This window comes from Chelonoidis abingdonii, chromosome 11 (genome assembly GCF_003597395.2).
Source record: "Chelonoidis abingdonii isolate Lonesome George chromosome 11, CheloAbing_2.0, whole genome shotgun sequence".
NCBI classification, from domain to species: Eukaryota; Metazoa; Chordata; order Testudines; family Testudinidae; genus Chelonoidis; species Chelonoidis abingdonii.
In genome coordinates this window covers 5753161-5779378 of record NC_133779.1, presented here as the reverse complement: position 1 = coordinate 5779378, position 26218 = coordinate 5753161, and the positions used below count along the sequence as shown (strand labels likewise).

Below are 26218 nucleotides of genomic sequence, written 5' to 3'. Positions count from 1 at the left end.
AAACAGACTCCACCACTCCCTGTGCAGCTGGCTAGCTTCGGCCACCCTCCCCCCTTGTGCTGACCCACTGCCAGGGGCCAGCGCCAGCTCAGAGGGCAGAGTTCAGGCTCCACTGCGGGGGTGGCATGTACCTGGTTTGCGAGGTTCATGTTTATCTGCTCTCCACTTTGTGGAAGGACGCAAGACACCAGTGAACAAATTGATCAACGTTATGGGGCATTAGATAGATAGATTAGATAGATAGAGGAGGCGTATGGGGCAGATTAGATAAAGGAGATGTATGGGGATAGATAGATTCGATAGGTAGATTAGATCAGGGCCACCCAGAGGATTCAGGGGGCCTGGGGTCTTCGGCGGCAGGGACGCCCCGCCGCCAAAGACCCAGCACTTCAGTGGCGGGTCCCAGGGCGGAAGGACCCCCCGCTGCCGAATTGCCACCAAAGACCCGCCCCGGGACCTGCTGCCAAAGTGCCGTAAGGACCTCCCGCCGCAGGTCTTTGGGGCACTGCGGCGGCGGTCCCAGAGTGGAAGGAACCCCCGCCACTCAATTGCCGCTGACAACCTAGAGCGGAAGAAGCTCCGGGAGCCCAGGCCCTGGGAGAGTTTTCCGGGGCTCCCGAAGCGAGTGAAAGACCCTGCTCCTGGGGCCCCGAAAAACTCTCGTGGGGGCCCCTGCAGGGCCTGGGGCAAATTGCCCCTCTTGCCCCCGCCTCTGGGTGGCCCTGGATTAGATAGAGGAGTTGTATGGGGATAGATAGATTAGCTTAGATGGGCATGTATGGGGACGCACAGATCTATCTATCTAACCAAACCCCCATCCACCTCCATCAATCTAATCCGTGCTCCATGGCCTGCCTGGGGATTCACCGGCTGGGGGTAAGATTGCCACAGGGTTCCGTGCCTCCATTCAAAACTTTTGGGGAGCTCAGGGGGTTGAGCATTGGCCTGCTAAACCCAGGGTTGTGAGTTCAATCCTTGAGGGAGCCATTTAGCTATCTGGGGCAAAAATCTATCTGGGTCCTCCTTTGAGCAGGGGGATGGACTAGATCCCTTCCAACCCTGACATTCTATGATTCTATGTGAAAGAAGGTTAAACCCGGCCCCCGATCTAATGGACTCTATTCCTCATACGTGTCTGTCTATCCTGTCCCCCTCCTGGCTTGCCCCAGTGCTGGCTGCCAGGTTACCCGCCCCCCCAGGCTCAGCACTGGAGGCCTCGTGTCCCAGCAGGCCCTGCCAGTGTGTGGACGGTGTTGGTGTTGGGCTCTTGTCTCGGCCTGGTATTTCTGTCTGTTCTGGCCGCTGTGTCCCTCCGCTGCCACCAGGGGGCAGAACCGACCCGGCTCCCACCGGGCTCTGGCCAGCAGCTAACTATTTAAATTGGGAGCCAGAGGCTGGGAGGTGGGATCAGAACTGGCCCTATAAAGCCCTTGTGCAGCGACCGGGACCCAGCTGGGAGCCCAGGGCAAGGGGAGAACGTGTTGCTGGCCGGGGATCCACGCCGCCACGGGGGACAGTGCCACGCAGGGAGGGGACTCCGGCCAGGAGACGTAACGGAGTGGATCCAGGTCCGTGGTGCCCAGAACCTGGCGCAATATTGACCATCCCTTCGCCATGGACAGCTGCTGAGCGTGGGCTTCCTTCTGGGCCCCGACGCCATCCCAGATCCGAGGCCCACCATCGACGCACAGCTGCGTATCTTCCCACCTTGGAAGCCAGGCAAACTCCATCCTCTGTGCTCCAGATCTGGGCTGGCGTGTCCCGCTCCCGCCTTTCCGGGCCAGCTCTGAGAAGTGAGGCAGCGAGTGAACGTGGAAAGCAGGGCAGGGCAGGGCAGTGCCCGGCCGGCCGAAATTGGATTGGGTTTACCGGAGACCAGCTGAGAGTCGGTTCCTTTCGCCCAGGGCTTGGAATGCTGGGATCCGTCAAAATGGAATCGCACGACATCTCCGAGTGGAACGCGTATTACAGCGAACCCACGGAGGTATGTCAAGCGGGGCACGTTTGAACCCAGTTCTAGCTGTCAGGTTGGAGGACGTGGCTTTCTAATATTTGGAAAGAGGGGGTGGAAATTGACATTATGAAAAAAATTTTCTACCTGGAATGAGGACGGGGATGGAAAAATCACATTGGTTTCCAGGGCCCCCCCTTAAAGTGATTTGTTCTGGGGAAGGGAAGCCCCCTCAGGAAGTGCAGGTTGCATCTGGAGCCGCTGCGATGCAGCTGGTTCTGGGGCGCGTGTGGCGTAGAAAAGAACACTCCAGGACGTTTCTGCAGCTCAGGGTTTTCCAGTCCCCTTTCCGGCGAAGCGTTGCAGTTATTATCTCACAGCAAGTTGTTGGGGCCTGTTCTCCCGCTGGCGGCTTCAGATATTAAACTCCCCGGGGCCGTGGGGGTGTGAAATGTGCCGAGGGGATCCCCTGGGATAAAGGGCAGGGTGCTCCTGGGCTCGGATTGGGGGGGAGCACAGGGATCTGGGGGAAGGGATGTATGTGTGTACCTGATGGGGATCCCCTTCTCCACAGGAGCAACACCCCCCACCCATGCAGTCCCCTAGCACAAGCAGCGCAAAGGGTTTTGCCGTTCCGGGAAGTCCTCTTTCAGAACAGGGAGGAGAATGCAAAGCAGAGTGGGAAAGGAGGAGGCAGAGCTGTAGGGCTGAAGGCAGGCGGAAGGGGCAGGAAGGGAGGGCCACTCCCTCCACCTCATCTCATGGCACCTTCAGGCCCCCTCCAGCCCTGGCATGGCCACATGCCCAGTCCCTCAAACCTCCAGACTGGCTGAGAAACCCTGAGATTTTACAAAGCAGCCAGCACCGCCTTTTCGCCACCTGGTCTGGACGCCTTTTCCTCCACAGCCAGGATATGGATTTGATTTCCCTGTGATCACAGGGCTGCCTGGAAAGCACCCAGATAGTGTGACACCCACCAGAACTGGGCCTCTGTCCAGCCCCACTGCTCTAAAGGGCCCGATTCTGCTCCCTGCTGGGAGCCCTGAGCAGTGCCTGGCAGAGCGGGGCTGACCCCTGGGGAAGGAGAGCAGAACTGGGCCCAGCAGCATGGGGCAGGAGTGGGACCAAATCACTAGGGGTTGTCCCCCTGCACCTGATCTAAAGCCCCTGGCGGCCAACGGGCCGGATCCTTCTCTCAGTCAAGTTTTATTCTGCACAATTCCTGATCCACCCCGGGTGTGAGCGGGAGGAGAGGTGCCCCAATGATGGGGTTCCCACTGCACTAGGCCCCCGCCCGCTGTACATGAGTGTGGACGGACCCTGCTTGGGTCCCGCTGGTGTAAAACAAGAGCTGAGGTCGGGGAGCCACACCGGATTGACACTGCCGGAGTGGAGCTCAGAACCAGGCGGCAGGGGGCTGTAAACAGGCTTTGGAACAATGCAGAGTAGTGCCCCCCGCCAAACCTGGCACACACAGCCCCCAGTCAGGACCTATGGAGTGAGAGAGAGAGAGAGCTAGAGGGGGTGTATGGGGATAGATAGATAGATAGAGTCAGTTGGAGTTTTGTAAATGGCAGAAGGCCCTTGGGTTTTAACACAGTAACAGCGATGAATCTAATAATCAATTAATCTCAATAATTAATAAGGAACAGAGTTAATCTAATTCACTACACAGCCAGCCTGGGCCCTTGTCCAGAGGGTCCCATTGCCAGAGAGCCCTGCCCCACATGGAAACCGCAATCCACGTGCATACTGGTCATTGTTGCTATGGTCGGCCGGGGGCGGATGGCAGAATGAGTCTCTCCTAGTCCCTATCCCAGACTGCGCTGTGTAACTTGGGTACTGCCGGCTCCCCTCACCGTGGTATCTGGGTCCTCCCTGCACACACTTAGCACTGGGCTCCTGCTCCCATTCCACCACACAGGCCCAGTGCGGCCGATGGCACCTGCTAGCAGGCGCTTGCTCTGCCGAGCTCTCGGCGGTTCCCCCCAATTTACACGAGGGGCGCACGGCTCGCCGTGCTGGGCACTGTGGTGACGGGTTTTGCACAAGGACAGCCCGGTGGCTGGATTGCGGGGGCTGGTAGCGATGGTTGCGTCTTGGGCTCCCAGCCAGTTCTGGGGGTCACACTCAGACTGTTTTCCTGCCGTGCATCCCATGACTCAGCTGCCCCCCCACCCTGGTGTGCAGAACCCGCCCCAGCCGGCCCAGTCTGGGCTGCCAGGCACCCAGGGCAGTGGCTGGGGGCACTCCCATCAGGGCAGGGCTGGTGCCAGCCCCTTCCCATGGTGACGCCACGCAGGAGGAGCCGGCTGTTCCCAGGGATCGGGGCCAGGTGCTCCCTTGGCAAACACGCCGGGTGGGAGGGCTCCGTGCAGCAGGAAGTGCAAACGCAAAGCAGGTGTCGGGGGGACGCTGCCACCCAGCAGCCACATCAGAGGCTGGTGCAAGAGGGAGCCCAGCCCACAGCCTGCCATGGAAATAAAGGGCCAGATCCCTACCTGGTGTAAAGCAGGAGTGACTCCACTGGAGTCAGTGGGGCCAGATCCTAGCTGGTGTCAATCACTGGAATCTGTGGGGGCCAAATCCCAAAGCAGGAGTCACTCCACAGAAGCTAATAGCTTCCTGCTGCTTTACATCAGCATAAATCACCCAAACTCTTTCCTTTCCGAGGCAGGCGTCCCCACAACTGGCTTCTTTTACTGCCTCTGCTGCTGTCTGGCTGGGCCAGTCACTTCCCCTCTCTATGTCTCAGTTTACCCTTCTCTTCTAAACTGTGCCCTGATCTTTGGGGCAGAGACTGTTTCTCACTATATGTCTGCGCAGCGCCTGGCACAATGGGACCCTGATCTCGGTCAGTGTGTGTCTGGGCAGCGCCCGGCACAACGGGGCCCTGATTTCAATCACTGTGTGTCTGGGCAGCACCTGGCGTGATGGGGCCCTGATCTCAGTTACTGTGTGTCTGGGCAGCGCCCAGCACAACGGGGCCCTGATTTCAGTCACTGTGTGTCTGGGCAGCACCTGGCACAGCGATGGGGCCCTGATCTCGGTCAGTGTGTGTCTGGGCAGCGCCCGGCCCGACAAGGCCCCGATCTCGGTCGGGCGCTGCCCAGACACACTGCGACTGAGATCAGGGCCCCATCGTGCCAGGTGCTGCACAGACACACAGCGACTGAGATCAGGGCCTCATCACGCTGGGCGCTGCCCAGACACACAGTGACCAAGAAAGGGGCCCTGTCACATCAGGCACTGCACAGAAATTGAGTGAGAGACAGCCTCGACCTCGAAGAGTTGGCAGTCTAAACAACAAGACAAAATTATCTCTATTTTACAGATGGGGAAACTGAGGCAGAGAGAGGCAGGGACTTGCCCCTGGGGGAGCTGTAACAGAGTTGGGGATACAACTGAGATCCGCTGGATCCTTACCCAGAACCCAGCCTTCCTCTCTAGCTAATGGCTACTTGTATCCAGTGGTATGAAATATTTGAAATGTAATTGGAAGACAGAGTAATGAGCTGAAAATCCTGCCGTGATTCTCTTTCCCTGGTTTCCCACCAGCTGCACTGAAAAATACAATGTCTTCTTCATTCCCAGCAAGGAATTCAGGCCAGGGTGGGAGTCAGCCCTTGGTAGGGGGTCCAGAACAAGACCCAGGCCTCACTTCTATAGATTCATAGACTCCAAAGCCAGAAGAAACCAGCGTGAACATCTAGTTTGGCCCCCTGGATCACACAGTCCATAGAACTTCTCCCAGATAATTCCTAGAGCAGAGCTTTTAGGCAAACATCTCAGCTTGATTTAAACATTGTTGGTGATGGAGAATCCCCCGCAGTCGTCAGGAAATGGCTAATTCCCCTCGCTGGGAAAAATCTCCACCTTATTTCCAGGTGGAATTTGTCTACCTTCAGCCACCAGCCATTGCGTCTTGTTCGACCTGCTAGCTTGGGAGGGGGCCATGAAGTTCACCATACCTGTAAGCTGCGATGGTTCCGTAAACCAGCTCTGTCAGCGACCGGGTTGCCTACCGAGATTCCAAATGTGAATAGTTGCGCCTAGGTGTGTTTGCACCAGGAGCGGTGCCGCTTTCTCTTTCTGCCAACCTGCTGCTGGGCTCAAAGGCTCCTGGGCGAGTGATCAGGTGAAGAGGTACCATCAACACTTTTAGCCGAACTGGTGGCTGCGCGTTCCCCTTCCCCGCTCTAGTGCTTAGCACATCTGTCCTAAAAAACGATTCAAGATCTGTAATGGAGTAATTACGAGCTGCGCCGTGAAATGAAACCGCATAGCAGGGCAAATTATTTATTAATTATGATTATTATTAAGTAAGCAGTAGCCATTTCCACGGGCTTAGAGGTCAACCTGTGGAACTCTTTGCTAGAAGATGTTGTGAAAGCCAAGACCATAACAGAGTTCAAAAAAGCACTAGATTAGTTCATGGAGGATAGGTCCATCAATGGCTATTAGCCAGGATGGGAAGGGATGGTGTCCCTAGCCTCTGTTTGCCAGAAGCTGGGAATGGGTGACGGGATGGATCACTGATGATTGCCTGTTCTGTTCATGCCCTCTGGGTCACCTGGCATTGGCCATGGTCAGAAAACAAGATACTGGGCTAGATGGACCTTTGGTCTGACCCAGTATGGCCGTTCTTATGTTCTTATGTCACTAGACTCAAAATGAGGGTATTTCCTTAGTGCAGTTTGGTTTTTTTCTACTCTGTACTCCAGTCCTGGAACAGAGGTGGTTGACAAACAGCGCGCCAGCAAGTCCCCCTTTCAGAACCAGCATCGAAGCCTGGTTCCCCGTAACCAGCCGTGCCCCAAGAATTGCCTCCGCTTGTCCCCGTTAAGACAGAGCCTCGCTGTTTGCAACAGCACCTCCCGGGAACGAACCAGCACAAACAGCGTAACAAGGAGGCAGCATCTCTGCAAAGACCGGGCACTGCAGAAAAAGAACTCGTGGGGCCTGGTGTAACAGCGCTATCTAGTGACTTCTGCTGTAACATCACAGGTGCACTGTGGATCCTGGTCCAACAGCAGGGTGCCCACAGGGGCGAAGGAGGCAGTGCCTGTTGCAGAGCGTTTCCGTGAGACATGCCTCACACGCATTTGACTTGTTGGATTCCTGCCCTGCAGACGAGCACAAATTGTTTCCGTTCCGTGGATAGAGTTGGGGGGGCGGACTCTCCTCTCCGGCTGGAGTAATTTCACCCAAGCCGGTGGAGTTTCCATGCCCTACAACTGGTGTCCAGAGGAGATTCAGGCTCCTCTTTTGGGGGTGGGGTGTTACACTGAAGAATTTCCCAGGTGGCAGCTTGCAACTGACCAGTAATGACCCTGAGGGGGCGGCTTTTGGAGCAGTTGATAGTCTGGTCTTTGATTTTCTGGTGGTTAGAACATAAAGAATGGGGGGCAGGAGCAGGACGCCTGGGTTCTATTCCCTGCTCTAGGGATGCAGTGAGTGGTCTGGTGATTAAAGCAATAGGACTGGGAGGCAGGACTCCTGGGTTCTATTGCTGGCCGGGAAAATGGAGGATGGTGACAGAAGGGACAAGCAGGGTTCTGGCCTTGGCTCTTGCAACGTGACCTGGGGTGAGTCACTTGTCCCCTCTCTGTAAACTGGGCAGTTGTGAGATGACAGCATGCTGAGGTGCTTTGAGATCCTCAAGGGGCAGGAACTCCTGTATTTGCTTTGGATCAGCCTGGGCAAGCCTGATCGCCTACAGCTTTGTGTCCATTACACGGTGTTTAATTTGTGAGTTACGCCTTCTATATAACAGTGTCCCTACCTGAATGAAGGGAACTGGGTTTCTAGCGTCTAAAGCCGACTGCGCAGGCTGGGGGGAGGCTGTTTTCTGTTGTATTTATTGCTAAACCCTTTCAGATTTAAGAATGGAAACTAGGAGCTGAAACATCTGGGATCCATAGCTGGGGCCAACCTGCAGAGCTGCATTGGCACTAAAGGGACCAGATCCCCAGCAGGGGTCAATGGGCCGTAGCTCCATTGGAGTCAATGGGCCAGATCTCAGCTGGCGTCAATGGGCCGTAGCTCCATTGGAGTCAATGGACCAGATCCCAGCTGAGGTCAATGGGCTGTAACTTCACTGGAGTCAGTGGGCCAGATCCCAGCTGGTGTCAATGGGCCAGATCCCAGTTGGCATCAGTGGGCCAGATCTCAGCTGGCGTCAATGGGCCATAGCTCCACTGGAGTCAATTGGCCAGATCGCAGTTGGTGTCAATGGGCCATAGTTCTGTTGGAGTCAATGGGCCAGATCCCAGCTGGCGTCAATGGGCCGTAACTCCACTGGAGTCAATGGGCCAGATCCCAGTTGGTGTCAATGGGCCATAGCTCCATTGGAGTCAATGGGCCAGATCCCAGTTGGTGTCAATGGACCGTAGCTCCATTGGAGTCAATGGGCCAGATCCCAGCTGGTGTCAATGGGCTGTAACTCCACTGGAGTCAATGGGCCAGATCCCAGCTGGTGTCAATCAGCCGTAGCTACACTGGAGTCAATGAGGCCAAATCCCAGCTGGGGCAAATGAGCTCACTGAAGCCAAAGAAGCAATACTGATTTACACCAGCGGATCTGACCCCGATGTGCAGGGAGGGGAATACCCTTTCTGGCGAGGCGGCATTTGTTCCTAGAAAAAGTTCTTTGGCTGAAGACTCCAGTTGAAGAGCAAAAGGCAGCTCGGGGAGAGCCCAGGGAGGGGCACGTCAGGCCCTCAAAATCACAAGGTTGGGTTAGTGAGCGAGGTTTCAAATCCAGTCACTCCCAGGGCTCCTTTTGTTTCCCATCTGGCTTCAGAGCCCTTGGGAGTCACCTTTACAAATGTTACGTAGAAACCAGCGCAACCAGACTTCAACTTAAAACCCAAAGGAAAGCGGAGATTCTTGCTGATTCGTTTGACTCCAGGAGCTGGGGCTTTAAGAAACACACCAGCTATCGCAAGGAGATCATGAGGGCTGGCACGGCTGTACGACAGCCCAGGGGACGAGAGAGATCTGGGACAGGGATCCCATCTCCTAAATGCATTAGGTATCAGCAGGCTTTCTAAGATGGGGGCTCACACCCACACACACTTTAAAGCAGGGTCATTCTCACACCCACATGGACACCCACCCACACTTTGAAGCAGGACCATTCACACACACACACACGCTCAAGCATACTTCACACCTCACCCTCAGTACTGCCAACTGCTCCACTTTTACTGTGCATCTCAGACTAGCCTACAGTTTTCTCAAAGCTCCACCTCCAGGAGTCACGGGAACGCAATGGAAACACAGCTGGCCTTTCTTTTATAACAAAGCGAGTTTCTCATCCTGTGGCTATGGAGAAAAGCTTGGCACCTTGACCCATGGTCAGTGCTCAGAAACTGGAGGACCAAGAAAAGGAATCCAATGTGTGTGAAAAATCTCATGCTTTTTTGATGCCAATTTCCTGATATTTGAACTACTTTGACTCCCAGCTCTTTGGGACAGCCCCTAGTGCCATGGAATTCTGGTCCATGAACTCCTGGATTCTATTTATGGTTGAGGGAGAGGAGTCATGTCTAGTGGTTAGAACAGGGGGGGCTGGGAGCCAGGACACCTGGGTTCTATCCCCAGCTCTGGAAGGGGAGTGGGATCTATTGGTTAGACCAGAGAGGGGTACTCCAGGGCCCTATGCCTGGATTTATCATTGAGCTGCACTGTGACTTTAGACAGCCCCTCTCTGTGCCTCAGTTTCCCCATCTGAAAAATGCTGGCTTCTTGCAGTCATGAAGGCTCAGAGGCCTGGAGGTGGCTGGAGCTCCCAGCCCAGAAGGGGAAGCTTCTGGTCCTGATGCCTCTGTGTCCCTCTCCCAGCCCTGACAGATCAGCTTTTCCTCCTACGGTCAGGAAGTCACCTTCCCCTCCACCACCCCGCTCTCCCTCCATCCCAGCACTGGGGCTGGACTGCAGGCTGGGCTTGAACAGCTGGTCCCTTCCCAGCCTGCGGCATCCGTCCCCTGTCCTGTGCTCCAGGCCCTGCGCAGTAACCTGATTATCCTCCGTGCCCTGGGCTCTTCAGGAGCAAAGAGGCCGGGAAATGGCTGCGTCTGGAGCAGACGGGGAGCCTCGACCATGAAGCAAAGGGGGAGACTCAGGATGGGATGTTCCGACACAGGGGATCTGGACTCCAAGGAGCCTCTGTTACGGGGTGTTTCCTTGCCCAGGTCTGGGTGGGTGTCGGGGGCAGGTTCTCTCCCTGCCCCGATGCAGAAAGGGAAAGGGGTCCCGGGAGTCAGTGCTGAGATAGCTTATTTGGTTTTGGGGGGAGGGTCCTGAGCTTCTTCCCAGCCCAGGGCACTCTAGGGACTGAAGCCAAATCCTCACTGAGGCAAAATCCCCAGTGGCTCTTCTAAGAGCCTGGGGTTTGCCCTATGGACTGGAAGTTTATTGTCAGGTGCATGGAGGATTGAGATCAGGGCCCAGTCGCTGCCTAGACACACAGAGACTGAGATCGGGGCCCCGTTGCGCCAGATGCTGCTCAGACATAGCCCCTGCTTTAAAGGTCCCACAGTTTAAGCAGACAAAGGAAGAAGTTTTGCTTCCGATTAACACATGGTGAAACCATGACCTCAGAGAGATTAAATGTCTTGTCCAAGGTCACACAGAGACTTTGTAGCAGAGCTGTGAACTGAGGGCTGGTCTCCCAAGTCCTAAGCCAGGCCTGCACTCCCCCCCCCCAGCACTGTCCTTCCTCCTCCTCCATCACTCCTTTAGAAGAGACGCAAGGTTTGACCCCGTGGGCAAGGCTCCAGGATTGGACCCTCAGCCACGCAGTCACTAGGGGCTGTATTTGGCCAGCAAGCCCAGCACTGCTTTGAGTGGGAATTTGGCACTGCCCTGGTATCTGAGAGGCAGCTGCAGGGGTGAAAATTAACTGGGGAGTGTTTTGGGGGGAAGCGAGGGGAAGAAGCAGGAGACACCTAACAGGTGCTGAACTGAGGGTTTGACTCCAGGCTGGGGGCTCAATCCTGTGTTGCCAGCGCTCCGGAGCCTTGGGAATTGTTGGCCTGTTTCTTAGAGCTCCAGCACCTGGAGTCCTGTGAATATGGGAGAATCTCAGTTCTGTTTTAAAAATCAATTCCACCTCTAACTCTGGTGGGCGCGTACAACAGGGCATTCCTGGAAGGCCTCAAATCCGGATGCCTGGCAAACAGCCCCCCCAGACATATGAAGTTTTGGGGGGAAAACACCAAATCTCATAATTTTTAAGCCAGTCTCGGGATTTTTCCGGCACTGGGGTTGGGCACGTGAGGTTTATGTCTGAGGGTATCTGGGTAACTGCATGGCGGGGGCCTGGCTTTGTAATAAGCCCAGCGCCCAGCTGGGTGTGCTCTCCCCAGCATCACAAGTTCCCATCCTACCTCTGCATTGGGAGTGTGGCTTGTAGGGGGCGGCCTGCCCAGCAGAAGGTTAAAGATTCCTCTGCCATTTAGGGGAGGGGCAGGGGCGGACCCCGATGTCCTGGCTGGCCTGCCCCCGGCTTGCGATAGAGCTGATGCCAATGTCCAAGGCTGCAGAGCTGCTGCCGAGGGGAGAATGTGTAAGGCAAACAGCAGAGCCAATCGCCATGTCTGCAGCCCTGTTTGGAAAGGCTTTGGGGCCGCCCGGGCCGGGAGAGACTGCACGGTCCTCTGCTGTGGCAACTGCTCCAGGGCTGGCCACACAGCTCCGCCATGCTTTGTGTGTCGTGCCACATGGGCGGCACTCACCCAGCACGGCTGGGGTACATAGCCACACGCACCAATACAGGAGACACCGGCACAGCAGTGGGTTTGCTGTTAGGCAAGGAGCAGCGGTGCCTGGTAAAAATACCAACAAGAATGTGTAAGAAGATTAGAGATTATCTGTCCATCCGCATACACTCCATCTATCTAATCTATCCATCCCTGTACACCCCATCTATCTATCTATTCATCCATCCCCATACACCTCCCTGTAGCTATCCCCATATCTCTATGTATCCATCTATCCCCATACACCCCCACACTCTCTCTCTGTCTATCTCTATACCCGAATCTATCTAATCTATCCATCCACCCATCCCCATACACCCACCTATCTATCTATCTATCCCCATATCTCTATGTATCCATCTATCCCCATGCACCCCACACTCTATCTATCCCCATACCCCATCTATCCATCCCCATACACCCACCTATCTATCCATCTATCCCCATATACCCCCCACTCACTCTCTCTCTCTCTATCCCTATACCCCATCTATCCATCCCCATATACCCACCTATCTATCCCCATATCTCTATCTATCCATCTATCCCCATACACCCCCCACTCACTCTCTCTCTCGCTATCCCTATACCCCATCTATCAAATCTATCCATCCCCATACACCCCGTCTATCTATCTAGCTATCCCCATACATGCCCCACTCTCTATCTATCTATCTCTCCCCATACATCCCCTATCTAATCTCTCGCTCTCCTTCCCCATACACCTCATCTATCTAATCTACCTAATTAGTAGAACAGAATCTGGAGTAACTAGATGAAAATGTTTCTTCCTGGCCTTTCCCCTGACATACAAATACCACCCAGGCCTTGTCCGTGGCCAGAAAGGCTCCCTGCTCCGGCCATGCAGCCCCTCGCCTGTTCACCTGCCCCGCTCGCCAGCCGTAGCCTGCAGCGGGATCTCCCTGCTGAATGACATGGGGCTGACGCAAGGCTGGGGAGACAAGCCCGGAAGAGTAATCAGGCAGCAGGGAAATAGGAAGCAGAAGAGGAGCTGGGGCATGTCAGTATTTACACTGGAGATCCTGGCAGATAATAATGCCACTGGCTCAGTGGGCCCAGACCTAGGGCTCTTCAGCGCTCCTCTCAGCCCTGCCACTCGCCCTGTGCCTCAGTTTCCCTTCTGTAGAAAGGGGCCCGGCTAATTGCACTGGCCAGAGGGGGGTGGTGAGAGTCAGTCGGTTCATATTTGTGGAGCTCCCTGAGGGTGACTCAGCCTGGCTTAGCGCGCAAGCCTCACACTCAGGAGATGGGTCTCCCAGCTCTGCTGCTATCTCCTTCGGTGACCTTGGGCCAGGCCCTGAATCTCGCTGGCCCTTAGCTCCCTCTGTTTCCGATACAGACATTGACCCTCCTTCGTCTGGTCAGACCATGAGCTCTTTGGGACAGAGACTGTCTCTCACTGTGTGTCTGTGCAGCACCCGGCATGACGGGGCCCTGATGTCGGTCACTGTGTGTCTGTGCAGCACCCGGCGTGCCGGGGCCCTGATCTCGGTCACTGTGTGTCTGGGCAACGCCCGGCCCGACGGGGCCCCGGTCTCGATCGCTGTGTGTCTGGGCAGCGCCCGGCCTGATGGGGCTGTGATCTCGGTCACTGTGTGTCTGGGCAGCGCCCAGCCTGACGGGACCCTGATCTCGGTCGCTGTGTGTCTGGGCAGCACCCAGCACGACAGGGCCCCGATCTTGGTCGCTGTGTGTCTGGGCAGCACCCAGCACGACAGGGCCCCGATCTTGGTCACTGTGTGTCTGGGCAGCGCCTGGCGCAACTGGGCCCTGATCTTGATCACTGTGTGTCTGGGCACCGCCCAGCCTGATGGGGCCCCGATCTCGGTCACTGTGTGTCTGTGCAGCACCCAGCACGATGGGGCCCCGATCTCGGTCACTGTGTGTCTGGGCAGCGCCTGGTACAACGGGGCCCCGATCTCGGTCACTGTGTGTCTGGGCAGCGCCCGGCCTGACGGGACCCTGATCTCGGTCACTGTGTGTCTGTGCAGCACCCAGCACGATGGGGCCCTGATCTCGGTCACTGTGTGTCTGGGCAGCGCCTGGCACGACCGGGCCCTGATCTCGGTCACTGTGTGTCTGCGCAGTGCCTGGTGCGATGGGGCCCTGATCTCGGTCACTGTGTGTCTGGGCAGCACCTGGCACAACGGGGCCCTGATTTCAGTCACTGTGTGTCTGGGGCCAATGGGGCCCTGATGTACAGACCCCACATACAGGCCCCAATTGTAGCCGGATTGAACCCAGTTGCCTGTGTTGGACTGCAGCATCTCTCCCTGCAAGCCAGCCAGGCTGCATCCCGGGATGACGGGAGAGGGAGAACCCAGCAGGTCCTTGGAGAGTCTGTCCCCTGGGTCATCCCCGTCCCGGCAGAGGCATGTAACCCAGGAACTGGAGTAGTGGTAGGAATAATGAGTAGGTGCGCGTGGGACATGCCGCGCCTGGCAGGAGCCACAGAGACCCAGCTGTGAAATTCTCTGCTCTGTGGCACTGGGCCAGTGCATGGCGCTGTCCCATGCAGTTCAATGTGCAGGGCCAGATTCTCATCTCAGCAACATTGGTGTAAATGCAGTTGGACTAGTGTAACTGAGGAAAAGATCTGCAGTGTGTCTGGCAGACCCAGAGAGTTTTCCATCTAAATGCCCCAGTCCTGCAGTTGGATCCCCTGAGTCCTTCAACGATTATTCTGTGTATTACATTGGCCCCATATGAGATCAGGGCCCTGTTGTGCCAGGCGCTGCTCAGACACACAGTGACCGAGATCAGGGCCCCATCGAGCCGTGCGGTGCCCAGACACACAGTGACCGAGATCAGGGCCCCATCGAGCCGGGCGGTGCCCAGACACACAGTGACCGAGATCAGGGCCCAGTTGCGCCAGGCACTGCCCAGACACACAGTGACCGAGATCAGGGCCCCGTCGGACCGGGCGCTGCCCAGACACACAGTGACCGAGATCGGGGCCCCATTGAGCCGGGCGCTGCCCACACACACACTGACCGAGATCAGGGCCCCGTCGGGCCAGGCGCTGCCCAGACACACAGTGACTGAGATCGGGGCCCCATTGAGCCGGGCGCTGCCCAGACACACAGTGACCGAGATCAGGGTCCCGTCGGGCCGGGCGCTGCCCAGACACACAGTGACCGAGATCAGGGCCCTGTCATGCTGGGTGCTGCCTAGACACACAGTGACATATAATCCCGATTTCAAAAGACCTACAGGCCAAAGAGACAAGGATGGGGAAAGAAACTTATGCCCAGTGCCTTGAATACCAGTCTTCTGAGCGCCAACCCAGTGCCCATTCCACTGGACCTGATTCTTCTCCATATACGGGGAACTAATATTAAGCACCAGGGAGCCAAGCCGTTTTCTGCACCTGATCTGGATCTGAGTTTGCAGAAGTGTAAATGGGGGACAGGTCAGTTAATGGCAGTGCCGTTGCTCCAGATCCCGACCAGCGTCCCAGAAACCGAGCTTGGCTCCTGTGTGGTTCGGGTTTTTATGTGATCACTGTATTACATGTTGCTTTTAGTTATTTATTTAGTGTGAGATCTTACTGATGGCCATGACGCTCAGAACCAGCTCCTGGGCCAAGCAGACATCCTGTGGTTTAGGAGCAAGGCGGGGGACTCTCTCCCGGGAAGCCGGGGCTCTGAAAAAACTTGGGGAGTCATGGAGGAGAATCAGCTGTCCATGAGCTGCCAGTGTGACGCTGGGGCCACAAGGGTGAATATGATCCTGGGAGGCATCTGCAGAGGGATCTTGAAGAGGAGCCGAGAGGTGATTTTACTCTGTGTTTGGCCCTAGTGCTACCGCTGCTGGGATCCTGGGACCAGTTCTGGGGCTCACAGGTCAAGCAGGATGTTGGTAAATTGCAGAGGGCTCAGAGAAGAGCCATGAGAAGGAACAAAGGGTTAGAAAACCTGCCTTGCAGCAAGAGACGCCTGGAGCTGTCTCTGGTTTAACAGATAGACGGTTAAGGGAGGACTTGACACACACACACATCTATAAGCACCTACAAATATTTCATAACAGGCTCTTCAGTCTAGCAGAGGAAAGTCGAACATGATCCAATGGCTGGAAGTTGAAGCCAGACAGATTCAGACTGGAAATAAATGGTAAATGTTTAACAGTGCGTCATTAACCATTGCAAGGACTTCCCGAGGGGCATGAGGGATTCTCCATCACTGGTAATTTTTAAATCAAGATGGGATGGGTTTGTTTTTTTTAACAGATTTGCGCTAGGAATCATTTGGGGGCCGTTCTCCAGCTAGTGCTCTCCGAGAGGTCAGGCTACATGGTCATAGGTGCCTGTCTGGTCTTGGGCTCTGTGAATCTATGAAACCCAGAAGGACCCTGAGTTGTTCCCATGCAGCAAGATGGGGATATTGATCTCCCCGGGTTAGTGGAGGTGCTGTACGTTCTGGCCAAAGCCCCTCAAGTGGGAGCTGGTCACACCGGTGCCAAGGGCTCTCAGCTGAGGCAGTGACAACGTGACATGGGCGCTCTCTCCGTCTCCCCCACACACCCCACACAATGGGAAGGAGGCAGTGGGCAAGGTCAGTGAGCCAGAGGCATCGCAAGGATTCCTGCCTGTATGTCTGACAGCGGATGGCAGGCAAGGGATCAGATGGGCCTACGATGTCCTTAAGGGTGCCTGGGTGTTATTGAGAGACAGGCCAGAACCAATACATCAGCTCTGAGCCTCTCAGCTGTTGCTTCTGGCTCAGGGTCTGCACCGTAACACATGCAGATGGCATTGCCCTGCCCATCTGGAGTATCAGGATTACAGAGAGTGGGTAATATCCTCTGCATAGCCTCCAGTGGAGCTATGGCCGATTGACACCAGCTGGGATCTGGCCCACTGACTCCAATGGAGCTACGGCCAATTGACACCAGCTGGGATATGGCCCATTGACTCCAATGGAGCTATGGCCCATTGACACCAGCTGGGATCTGGGCCATTGATTCCAGTGGGGCTACGGCCAATTGACACCAGCTGGGATGTTGCCCATTGATTCCAGTGGAGCTACAGCACATTGACACTGGCTGGGATCTGGGCCATTGATTCCAATGGAGCTACGGCCCATTGACACCAGTTTACTCAGGGCAGGTGGCTGCATCCACCAGGTGGCCCCGCATGAGCCAGTCAGAGAGAGCCGCTGGACATGTCCCGGGATGCAGCTGACTGAACTCAGTCTAGGGCACCACTTAACCCACCCTCTGACTGGCTAAAGAGCCAGGCAGGCCTCCCTTTCCTGCCAGCACAGGCAGAGTGAGCCCGCCTTAGGCCGGTTGACGCTGGCAGTCTTGGTGGCTGGGCTGCACACTGGGTGATCAAAGCCAGGGAGCACACCCGGCTAGCAGGCGGCACATCAGGAACAGAGGGGCCTGGAGCGTGTGTATCACAGGCTGTGCACATTAGCACACACATGCACTCCCCTTCCTTGGTGGGGAGCTGGGAGTCACCAAGGAGAGGTACAATTGGTCAGATGCATTCTGGGGTATTTCCCCCACACCATCCTGTGAAGCATCGGAGATTGGCCACAGCTGGAGACAGGACACTGGACAGGGTGGGCCAGTGCTTTGAGGAGGCCTGGGAAAATCCTCTCTAGATGCAGGGCTGATGGGTCTGCTCCACGTGTTCAGGGTCAAACTGATCATCGGGTTTGGGGTTGGGGAGGAGTTTTCCCTGGGTTCTGCCTCAGCTCTGGAAGGGGAGTGGGGTCTAGTGGTTACAGCAGGGTGGGGGGGGCTGGGAACCAGGACTCCTGGGCTCCATTCTGAGCTCTGGGGTGGGGGAATGGGGTTTAGTGATTAGAGCAGAGGGGATTGGGAGCCAGGACCCTTGGATTCTGTTCCCAGCTCTGGGAAGGGAGTAGGGTCTAGTGGTTAGAGCGGGGGGGCTGGGCGCCAGGACTCCTGCATTCCATTCCCAGCTCTGTGGGGTGGGGGGTCCCAGCTCTGCAGCTGACTTTCTGAAGGAGCTTGGCAACAACAAGTCATTTCCCAATGCCATGCCTCAGTTTCCCCCTCTGCAGCACAGGGTGACAATACTGCTCCGACTGCTCCTGGGGAAGATCCATGCATGTCTGTGAGCAGCTTTGAGATCCTCCTGGGGGGCCCCAGAGCAGAGTCCATGCCGTGGGTTAATTTCTCTCTGTGGCCAGAGAGGGGCAGAGGCTGCTATGGAACTGAGGGTGCTTATCCCCACCTGCCCATGGGCTCGAAGGGGCTGCCTCAGCAAGGAGGGGCTCAGTTTGCCCCCTGCTCTTCAGAGATGGTTACGAGCTGGGGAAAGCCATCTTCCCGCTGGGGTCAGATGTGGGGGTGGGGTCCCCCGGGCTGGGGGGAGGCAATGGGGTAAGTCCAGGCCAGGTCTGGGGGTGAATTTCTAGCCAAATGTTCATTGCAGCCCCCCAGCCAGACCCTTCCGCTTGCTCAGGAACTGAGGGGTGGGGAAGGACCTAGGCGAAGATGAACAGCAACATAGGGATTTCATGGGGGAGCTCAGGGATGGCCTTAGCTAGTGACTCACAACCGACTAGGCAGAAGGAGTGGTAACTGGTATCAGGGTGGGACAAAGAGTCACCAACTGAGAGCAAGGCCCCGTTGCGTTGGGCGCTGCCCAGACACACAACAACCGAGATCAGGGCCCCATTGCGTCGGGCGCAGCCCAGACACACAACAACCGAGATCAGGGCCCCATAGCGCTGGGTGCTGCCCAGACACACAGTGACTGAGATCAGGGCCCCATCGGGCCAGGTGCTGCCCAGAAACACAGTGACCGAGATCAGGGCCCCGTCGTGCCAGGCGCTGCCCAGACACACAGCGACCGAGATCAGGGCCCCGTTGCCGTCATGTGCTGCCCAGACACACAGCGACCGAGATCAGGGCCCCGTCACACCAGGCTCTGCCCAGACACCCAGTGATCGAGATCGGGGCCCCATCGGGCTGGGTGCTGCACAGACACACAGTGACCGAGATCAGGGCCCCATTGGGCCGGGCGCTGCCCAGACACACAGCGACCGAAATCGGGGCCCCGTTGTGTAGAGTTGCCAACACTGTATTTAAAAACTAAGGGACTGTTTTCTTAGGATTCCCACCCCACCTCTCCTCCCGATATTACTTGGGGTCCCAGCACCCTACCAAGGTGGCTAGGGGCAAGTTTTGGCCTTTCTGCAGCTCAATGTCTGTTTGCAAAGCCCGGTTGCCGCCTTTGCACAGAATTGGGGTGAAACTGAATAGTGCAAAGCGCAAGGTCAGGCACTGAAGGACTAACAACAAGAATTTGTGCTATAAGCTGGGGACATACCAGTGGGAAACAACAGTGGAAGAGGAAGACCTGGGTGTAATCACAGGGTGACTATCAGCCGCTAACGTGTTCCAGCCATTGCAAAAGCTAACGCAGTTCTAGGACTCATCAGGCGAGGGATTTCCAGCAGAGACAGGGAAGCATTAGTACCTGATATGAGGCACTGGGGGACTGATCTGGGATATTGCGTGTGGTGCTGGTCTCCCACATTTAAGAAACATGAATTCAGACTGGGACAGGTGCAGAGAAAGGCTACTAGGATGAGCAGAGGAATGGAAAACCTGCCTTAAGAGAGGCTAAGGGGAGATAGGATTCCTCTCTATAAACACATCAGAGAGAGAAATACCAGGGAGAGGGAGGGGTGATTTAAGGTAAGCGCCAATGTTGACATAAGAACAAATGGATGCAAATTGGCCATCAACAAGTTTAGGCTTGAAATTAGGTGAAGGTTTCTAACCATCAGAGGAGAGAAGTTCTGGAACAGCCTCCCCAGGGGAGCAGTGGGAACAAAACACTTACCTGGCTTCACAACTGAGCTTGATACGTTTATGGAGGGGATGGGATGACGAAACTACCTAGGATGGCATGTAGCTGATCTGTGACTGCTAGCAGGAAATTTCTCCAACAGCTGGTGAGGGGACACTGAGTTGCTACAGAGAATTCTTTCCCAGGTGTCTGGCTGGCTGGTCTTGCCCATATGCTCAGGGTCTAGCATTTCGCCATATTTGGAGTCAGGAAAGAATTTTTCCCCTGGCTCAGGGAGGTTTTTCGCCTTCCTCTGCAGCGCGGGGCCTGGATCACTTGCAGGTTTAAATTAGAGCAAGTGGTGAATGATTTGAGGACTTCAGTAATTCAGCCACAGCTTAGAGGTCTATTACAGGAGTGGCGGGGGGAGGTTCTGTGGCCTGCGTTGATCAGACTAGATGATCATGATGGTCTCTTCTGGCCTTAAAGTCAGTGAGTCTTTTAAAACCAAACAGGGCAAAACTCCTTTGAACATGGGTTCCAGGACTCAGCTAATGTCAAAAGCAACCGTATAGTAACAAAGCCATGTGCACTCACAAGCTGCCTACAGTAACGCAGCAGCATGCATACTGACCTTAATTAATACACTAGCATGTGTCCTGGAGTCCAAAGGGAGATCCAGAAGGAGAAGTTATTGTGGAATATTACGAGGCAGTGCTGTTGGTTGCCATGTTCCACCCCAGAGATGGCCACAGGTGCAAGAGATCTTGTCATGGAGATTGGTACTGAGGCATCCTGCAGGGTGGAAGATGCTGTATTTCAACAGAAAAATGGGTTTTCCACTAATGGATATTTAGTGTCTGAAAAACCAACATGCCCCAAAACTGATGTAGCTCAATTCAGATTCCTGCCTCATGGGAGCTGTAGTTCAGTTTCCTCCTGTGTCCAATTTCCTTTAAGGGGAAGTCTCCTCAGCTGGACTACATCTCCCATAGTGCACCACAGCTAGGGATTCCCCGCACACAGCCGCCTTCCCTCACCATAAAGGGTGGCCACGGTGCATCATGGGAGATGTAGTCTAATCAGAGAGCCTAGCCTATAGAGAAGAATGGGGAGTGTGAGGCACGTGAACTACAACTCCCATGAGGCACATAAGCAAAATTTCCAAATTGAGTTTGCAGCTGAAAAAAATGTGCTGCTTAATTTTTTTTTTTTTTGCCCTTAAAGTGAGCATGGGTTGAGCAGCTGTTTCCTGTAGAACATCCCCATCTGGGTAGGAGCCCATGTCTTGTCGTATTTGTGTCCAAGATTTACCCTTTCCTCCATGAGCATCTCTTTGCTCTAGAGGAGCAGCCCAGTTTTGGTCCCAGATCCCCATCTCTATCCCACTCCTGCTGCAGCCACTTATACCACTGCCAAGCAGGTTCACAGCATGAACTGCTCTGATCTGGTGGCTTTTCACACCCACTTTGCACTGGTGCCAGCGACAGTACAGGGTAACCTGGAGCAAGCCCTCATGGTTAAAGCATAGGGCTGGGGTTTGTTGCGACGAATCTGCTTCCTTGGATGCTTCCTTGAATACTTCCTAGTGCCTTCAGTTTCCCCATCTGTAAAATGGGACTAGTGACCCCCACCTCACGAGGAGAGCTAATTAGTGCCTGCCAAGTGCTGCTAGATAGCGCAGCAGGGCTGGAGGAAGCCTGGGAAGGCTGGAAGTGGGATAGGAGAGCCCGGTTCAGCTGGGCACCAGAACCCTGTATATTTTGGATGACAGTTTCAAGTCTGTAATAGAGTTTGGGATGCACACTGGCGGGGCTTTGGGTTGGGCTGGGCGAAGGGTCAGGAATCCGGTTTGCCTCGAGGGGGAAGGCATGATGGATTCTGCTATAACTAAAATTACAGGAATAAGCTCAAGTGCCATGAGCACTTTTATAGCAATGTAACCGCGTCCACATGAGAGGCTGCGCTGCTTTCACCTGCTGTGTTTCTAAATCGGGGCAGTCCTAAGGGTTCAAACGCAGAGCATAGATCACCCCTGCGTCCAAACAGGCAGGTGCAGCTGCCTCAAACCTCAGTCCCTTCAGACCCCCACACTTCCTGAGGCCTTTTCAGAATTCCTGGCAGCATGTCAATGTCGAATAGTTATGTTTGAATATCTACCTATCACAGCTCACCCATCTATCTATCTATCTATCTATCTAATCATTGCTATAAGGCACCTGTCGGCGTGGTACACAAGCTCTTTCACACTCTCCTCGTTTCTAGAGCTTTGCCGTGCAAGGGAGAAGGGTGACAGGGCCCCACGACCTTTGTAGAACAGAGAGCCCTGCCCAGGGATCTTTGCTGGCTGCAGATACCCACCTGTCTGATTTGCTCTCTCCAAAGCCTCCAAATCAGCAGCTGGCTGGAAATTAGCCCTGAGCCATTTATTCCCCAGACAATGTCTTGACTGAATCAGAGCTTTTCAACAGAGGATCTCAAAGCGTAACTGTAAGAACAGAGGAGTAGGGGCAGGGAGGGGATTTTCCCTCCGTATCTGGCATTGGTGAGACCAACACCAGATCCTGCATCCAGCTCTGGGGGCTGCATTTTAAAAGGGATGTTGACAAATTGGTGAGGGCATGAGAAGAACCACAAAATGAATCAGGGCCTGGAGGAAAGGCCAGATGGTGAGAGACTGGCGGAGTTCAGTCTGTGTAGGTGATCAGAGAAAAGATTGAGAGGTGACTTGATCAGTGTCTAAGTATCTTCCGGGGGAGGAAACACCAGGCACTGAAATCTAGCAGAGAAAGGGCAGAACCAGCTGGAAATCTGGCCCAAGTGCGGGTGATTAACCACGGGAACGAACTGCCCAGGGAAATGCTGGGTTCTTCAGTTCTTGGTGTCTCTCAGTCCAGTCTGGAGGCCTTTTTAGAAGACGCTTCATCCAGACATGGGTCATTGGGCACAGTTCCAGGGTGACTGGGGGATCTAATGGTCCCTTCTGGACCGAAAGGCTCTGACTCTTTCCTGTGGCATTGAGTGGTCCTGGGATGCAGTCAGACCCACAAAAGTCTGAGAAGAACGAAGCCAGGTAGCAAACCCGTTCTGCTATCGACACAGCAGTCTACAGTGGAGCGTAGCCCACCAGGCAGCTTTTCATCACGGGATCGCAAAGCACTTTGCAGAGCTGTGGCCGGCTTACAATCGGAACCCAGGAGTCCTGGCTCCCAGGCCTGTGCCTGGTGCCCTGATGAGCAGTGTTCATGGGTTTGAAGCCTGATCAAAACCACCTTGAAATCAATGGCAGTTTTTCCATTGACTTCAATGGGCTTCCAACCAGGCCCCGATAGAGCCGTGGGCTGCATAACTTAGCAACACTCAACAACACAGCCAGGAAACATACAGTGTGAGTGAGCACGGTGGCACCAAACACATTGATTGGCAGCAGGGCAGCGCTCGTAAATGAGCCCTTTCTGTTAAAGCCTATCTAGTGTAAATAGCAGGCACCATTGTTACACCTGGGACTCGGATCCCACTTTGAATGGCACTAAGCTGTTTATTAATAAACTCTGCTTTAAAGGTGACCTGAGAAGGGGACAAAATACTGGGTTTGTAGTCTTCTGTTTCTTCTTCGCAGGCATGAAGGAGAGCTGGCTGGTTCGTTATTTAAAAGAAGCAGGTGTTGCTGCTCCTTTTTCACATCAAAAATGGCGGTCTTGGGAGTGGGGGCTGGATTCTGCTCTCAGCTCCACTGGTGTAAATCTGGAGTCACTCCTGATGTCAAGGGAGTAAAGCCTGGAGTCTGATCTTAGCTCCACTGGTGTAAATCTGGAATGTCTCCACTGAATTAATAGAGTTAGAGCCAGATTTTGGTCTGAGTTCTACTGGTGTAAATCTGGATTCACTCAGTTTACACAAGATCAGAATACAGCCCTCTATCTTACACACTCCTGAATTACTTTCCCTGCTAGAACCCATCCCCATCCTGTCCCTTTGAGGCCAAATCCAGCTCTTGATTACACTGGGAGTCGAAGCCAGTCCTTGGTGTGTGAGATACTGCCCTGCCTCACGTAACTGACCCTCTCGATTAGATCACCCCTGGACTAGACCGAAGCCCTCTGTGGTAGTTGCAAGGCTAACTCTGTCCCTTGGCTTCCCCTAGGTCTATCCATCCGTGAGCACCATGACCTCCAGCCTGGGGCCGATGAACACCATCAACTCCTACATGACGCTCAACTCGCTTAGTTCCCCCAGCTCCATTAACATGACCTACCCGAACAGCCCTTCCCTCACCGGGCTGACCAGCTCCACCAGCCCCATGGGCCTTCCCACTATGACGTCACCTGTCAGCCCGGTGCTGACGCCACTGGGGACCCAGGCACCCACCATCAACTCCCTCTCCCCCTACCCGAACGTGAGCCAGTCCCTGGCCCCCCTGGGATACCCAGCCTCGGGCATCAACCGGCCCAAGGAAATCAACAAGTCGTATCGGCGCACGCTGACTCATGCCAAGCCCCCATATTCCTATATCTCCCTCATCACCATGGCTATCCAGCAGGCCCCTAGCAAGATGCTGACCCTCAATGAGATCTACCAGTGGATCATGGACCTCTTCCCGTATTATCGGGAGAACCAGCAGCGCTGGCAGAACTCCATCCGCCACTCGCTCTCCTTCAACGACTGCTTTGTCAAAGTGGCCCGCTCCCCGGACAAGCCTGGCAAAGGCTCCTACTGGGCCCTGCACCCTAACTCGGGCAACATGTTCGAGAACGGCTGCTACCTGCGGCGCCAGAAGCGCTTCAAGATCGAAGAGAAGGCCAAGAAACCCAATGCCAAGCCGTCCAGCAACCAGGAGAAGGCTCCCAAACACCCTGAGCGGCTCCAAGAAGGCCAAAGCCCCAACACAGCTTCTGAAGGGGCCGAGTCAGGCCACTCAGATGCCTCCCATGGTTCTGAGGAGCAAAGGGGCCTGGTCCAGTTGGACTGCTCTGGCGTGCAGGGTTCATCTCCGGCCTCCGAGGCCTCCCCCATCTCTCAGCCCATGAATAGCCACTACTTCCCTGCCTCCATCACCAATCTGGACCTCCCGAACGACCTCAAAATGGACCCTCAGTACAACTTCAATCACCCCTTCTCCATCACCAATCTGATGTCCTCCGAGCAGAGCCACAAGATTGACCTGAAGGCCTACGAGCAGGCCATGGCGTACAGCGGCTACGGCTCGCCCCCTGCGCCGGACGGCAAACACGCCTACGAGACGGCCACTTCGCTCAGCGAGACCGGCTCCTACTACCAGAGCCTGTACAGCCGCTCCCTGCTCAATGCCTCGTAATGGCCCCCCTCTGGAGAGCCAAGGCCGCTTGTGGAGATCGGGGGCGAGGGGCGGATGCCGTTCCCCCACCTACCCACCCAAGTGTAAGACGTTCCCTTCCATTGTCCACCAGGCACGACATGGGGAAAGGAACGAGAGACCAGCTCCTGTGCCGGGCACTGTGTAGGCCCCTTGCCATCCTGTGACCAGGGGCTCCTTTTCTCGGTGTGGAAAATACCCTCCCCCTCCCCACCTTCACCCCAGCCCTCCAAACCTTTCAAGGGAGCAGGGCAAAGTCTCTCCCCAAGGTAATGGCCAGGTGGGGTCAACACAGTTCACATCTCCCCTTGTCCTGGCCACCTCCTGGGAGACCATGCCAGCCAGTCACCAGACCAGCTGAGATCCTGCCCATTGGTTCTTTGCCATTAGCTACCAGAATGATGCCGCTGAGCTCAGCTGCAATGGAGGGTCCTCCACAGCCTTGTCTGTTTCAAACGTGTCCCAGAAGAGCTGTACATCCAGCCCCTGGCCTCGAACTCAGAGCCTGGGAGCAGCCCTTGTAGTTCCCAAGGCATATGGAGTTCTCTGCTGAAATGTTACAGTTCCCAAGAGCTTCTCCAGGCGATCCCCAAGCCCTGTAGATCCACACATGGCATGATTCCACTGTTACGTTCAAGGGGATTAGTTATGCCACAGACAAATTGGGCCCCGTGAGTTGTGAAGCCTGGTGCGGGGGGAGGAATTGTTCTAGATTTTTGTTGTTGGTGGTTTTTTTTTGTAAATGGCTTTCTATTTAAATATTTGCTTTGGAAAAGGGGTTAATAGAGTCTGTTTTAATATATCATACTTTAGAGAGGGATTTGTTTGTGGATGGTTCATTTTTAGTGTGTCTCTTTTTTTTTTGGTATTCAAGATCATTAAAAAAATAACACACTTCTTTGCTGCAAGATTTTATCTGTCTAAATAGAAGATTGCATGGGTATCATAATTATCTGAGGATAATTTTTAAAAAGGGCTTCAGAGGTGATCCCAGCAATTACAGGCCAGTAAGCCTGACTTCAGTACTGGGCAAACTGGTTGTAACTATAGTAAAGAACAGGATTGTCAGACAACATGATTTGTTGGGGAAGAATGACCATGGTTTTTGTAAAGGGAAATCATGCCTCACCAATCTACTAGAATTTTTTGGGGGGGGCAACGAAAATAATTAGGGGGCTGGGCCACTTGACTTATGAGGAGAGGCTGAGGGAACTGGGCTTATTTAGTCTGCAGAAGAGAAGAATGAGGGGGGGATTTGATAGCTGCTTTCAGCTACCTCAAGGGGGGTTCCAAAGAGGATGGAGCTCGGCTGTTCTCAGTGGTGGCAGACGACAGAATAAGGAGCAATGGTCTCAAGTTGCAGTGAGGGAGGT

General features: G+C 54.9%; 1 protein-coding gene across 1 annotated transcript; it reads left to right on the top strand.

Moving 5' to 3' along the window:
* Positions 1-1912: 1912 nt before the first annotated feature.
* FOXA3 (forkhead box A3) lies at positions 1913-24916 on the top strand. The gene is made up of 2 exons (XM_032798006.1): positions 1913-1984; positions 23658-24916. Exons 1-2 carry the CDS (start codon positions 1913-1915, stop codon positions 24825-24827), a joined length of 1242 nt encoding a protein of 413 aa, XP_032653897.1. The 3' UTR covers positions 24828-24916.
* Positions 24917-26218: the final 1302 nt, after the last annotated feature.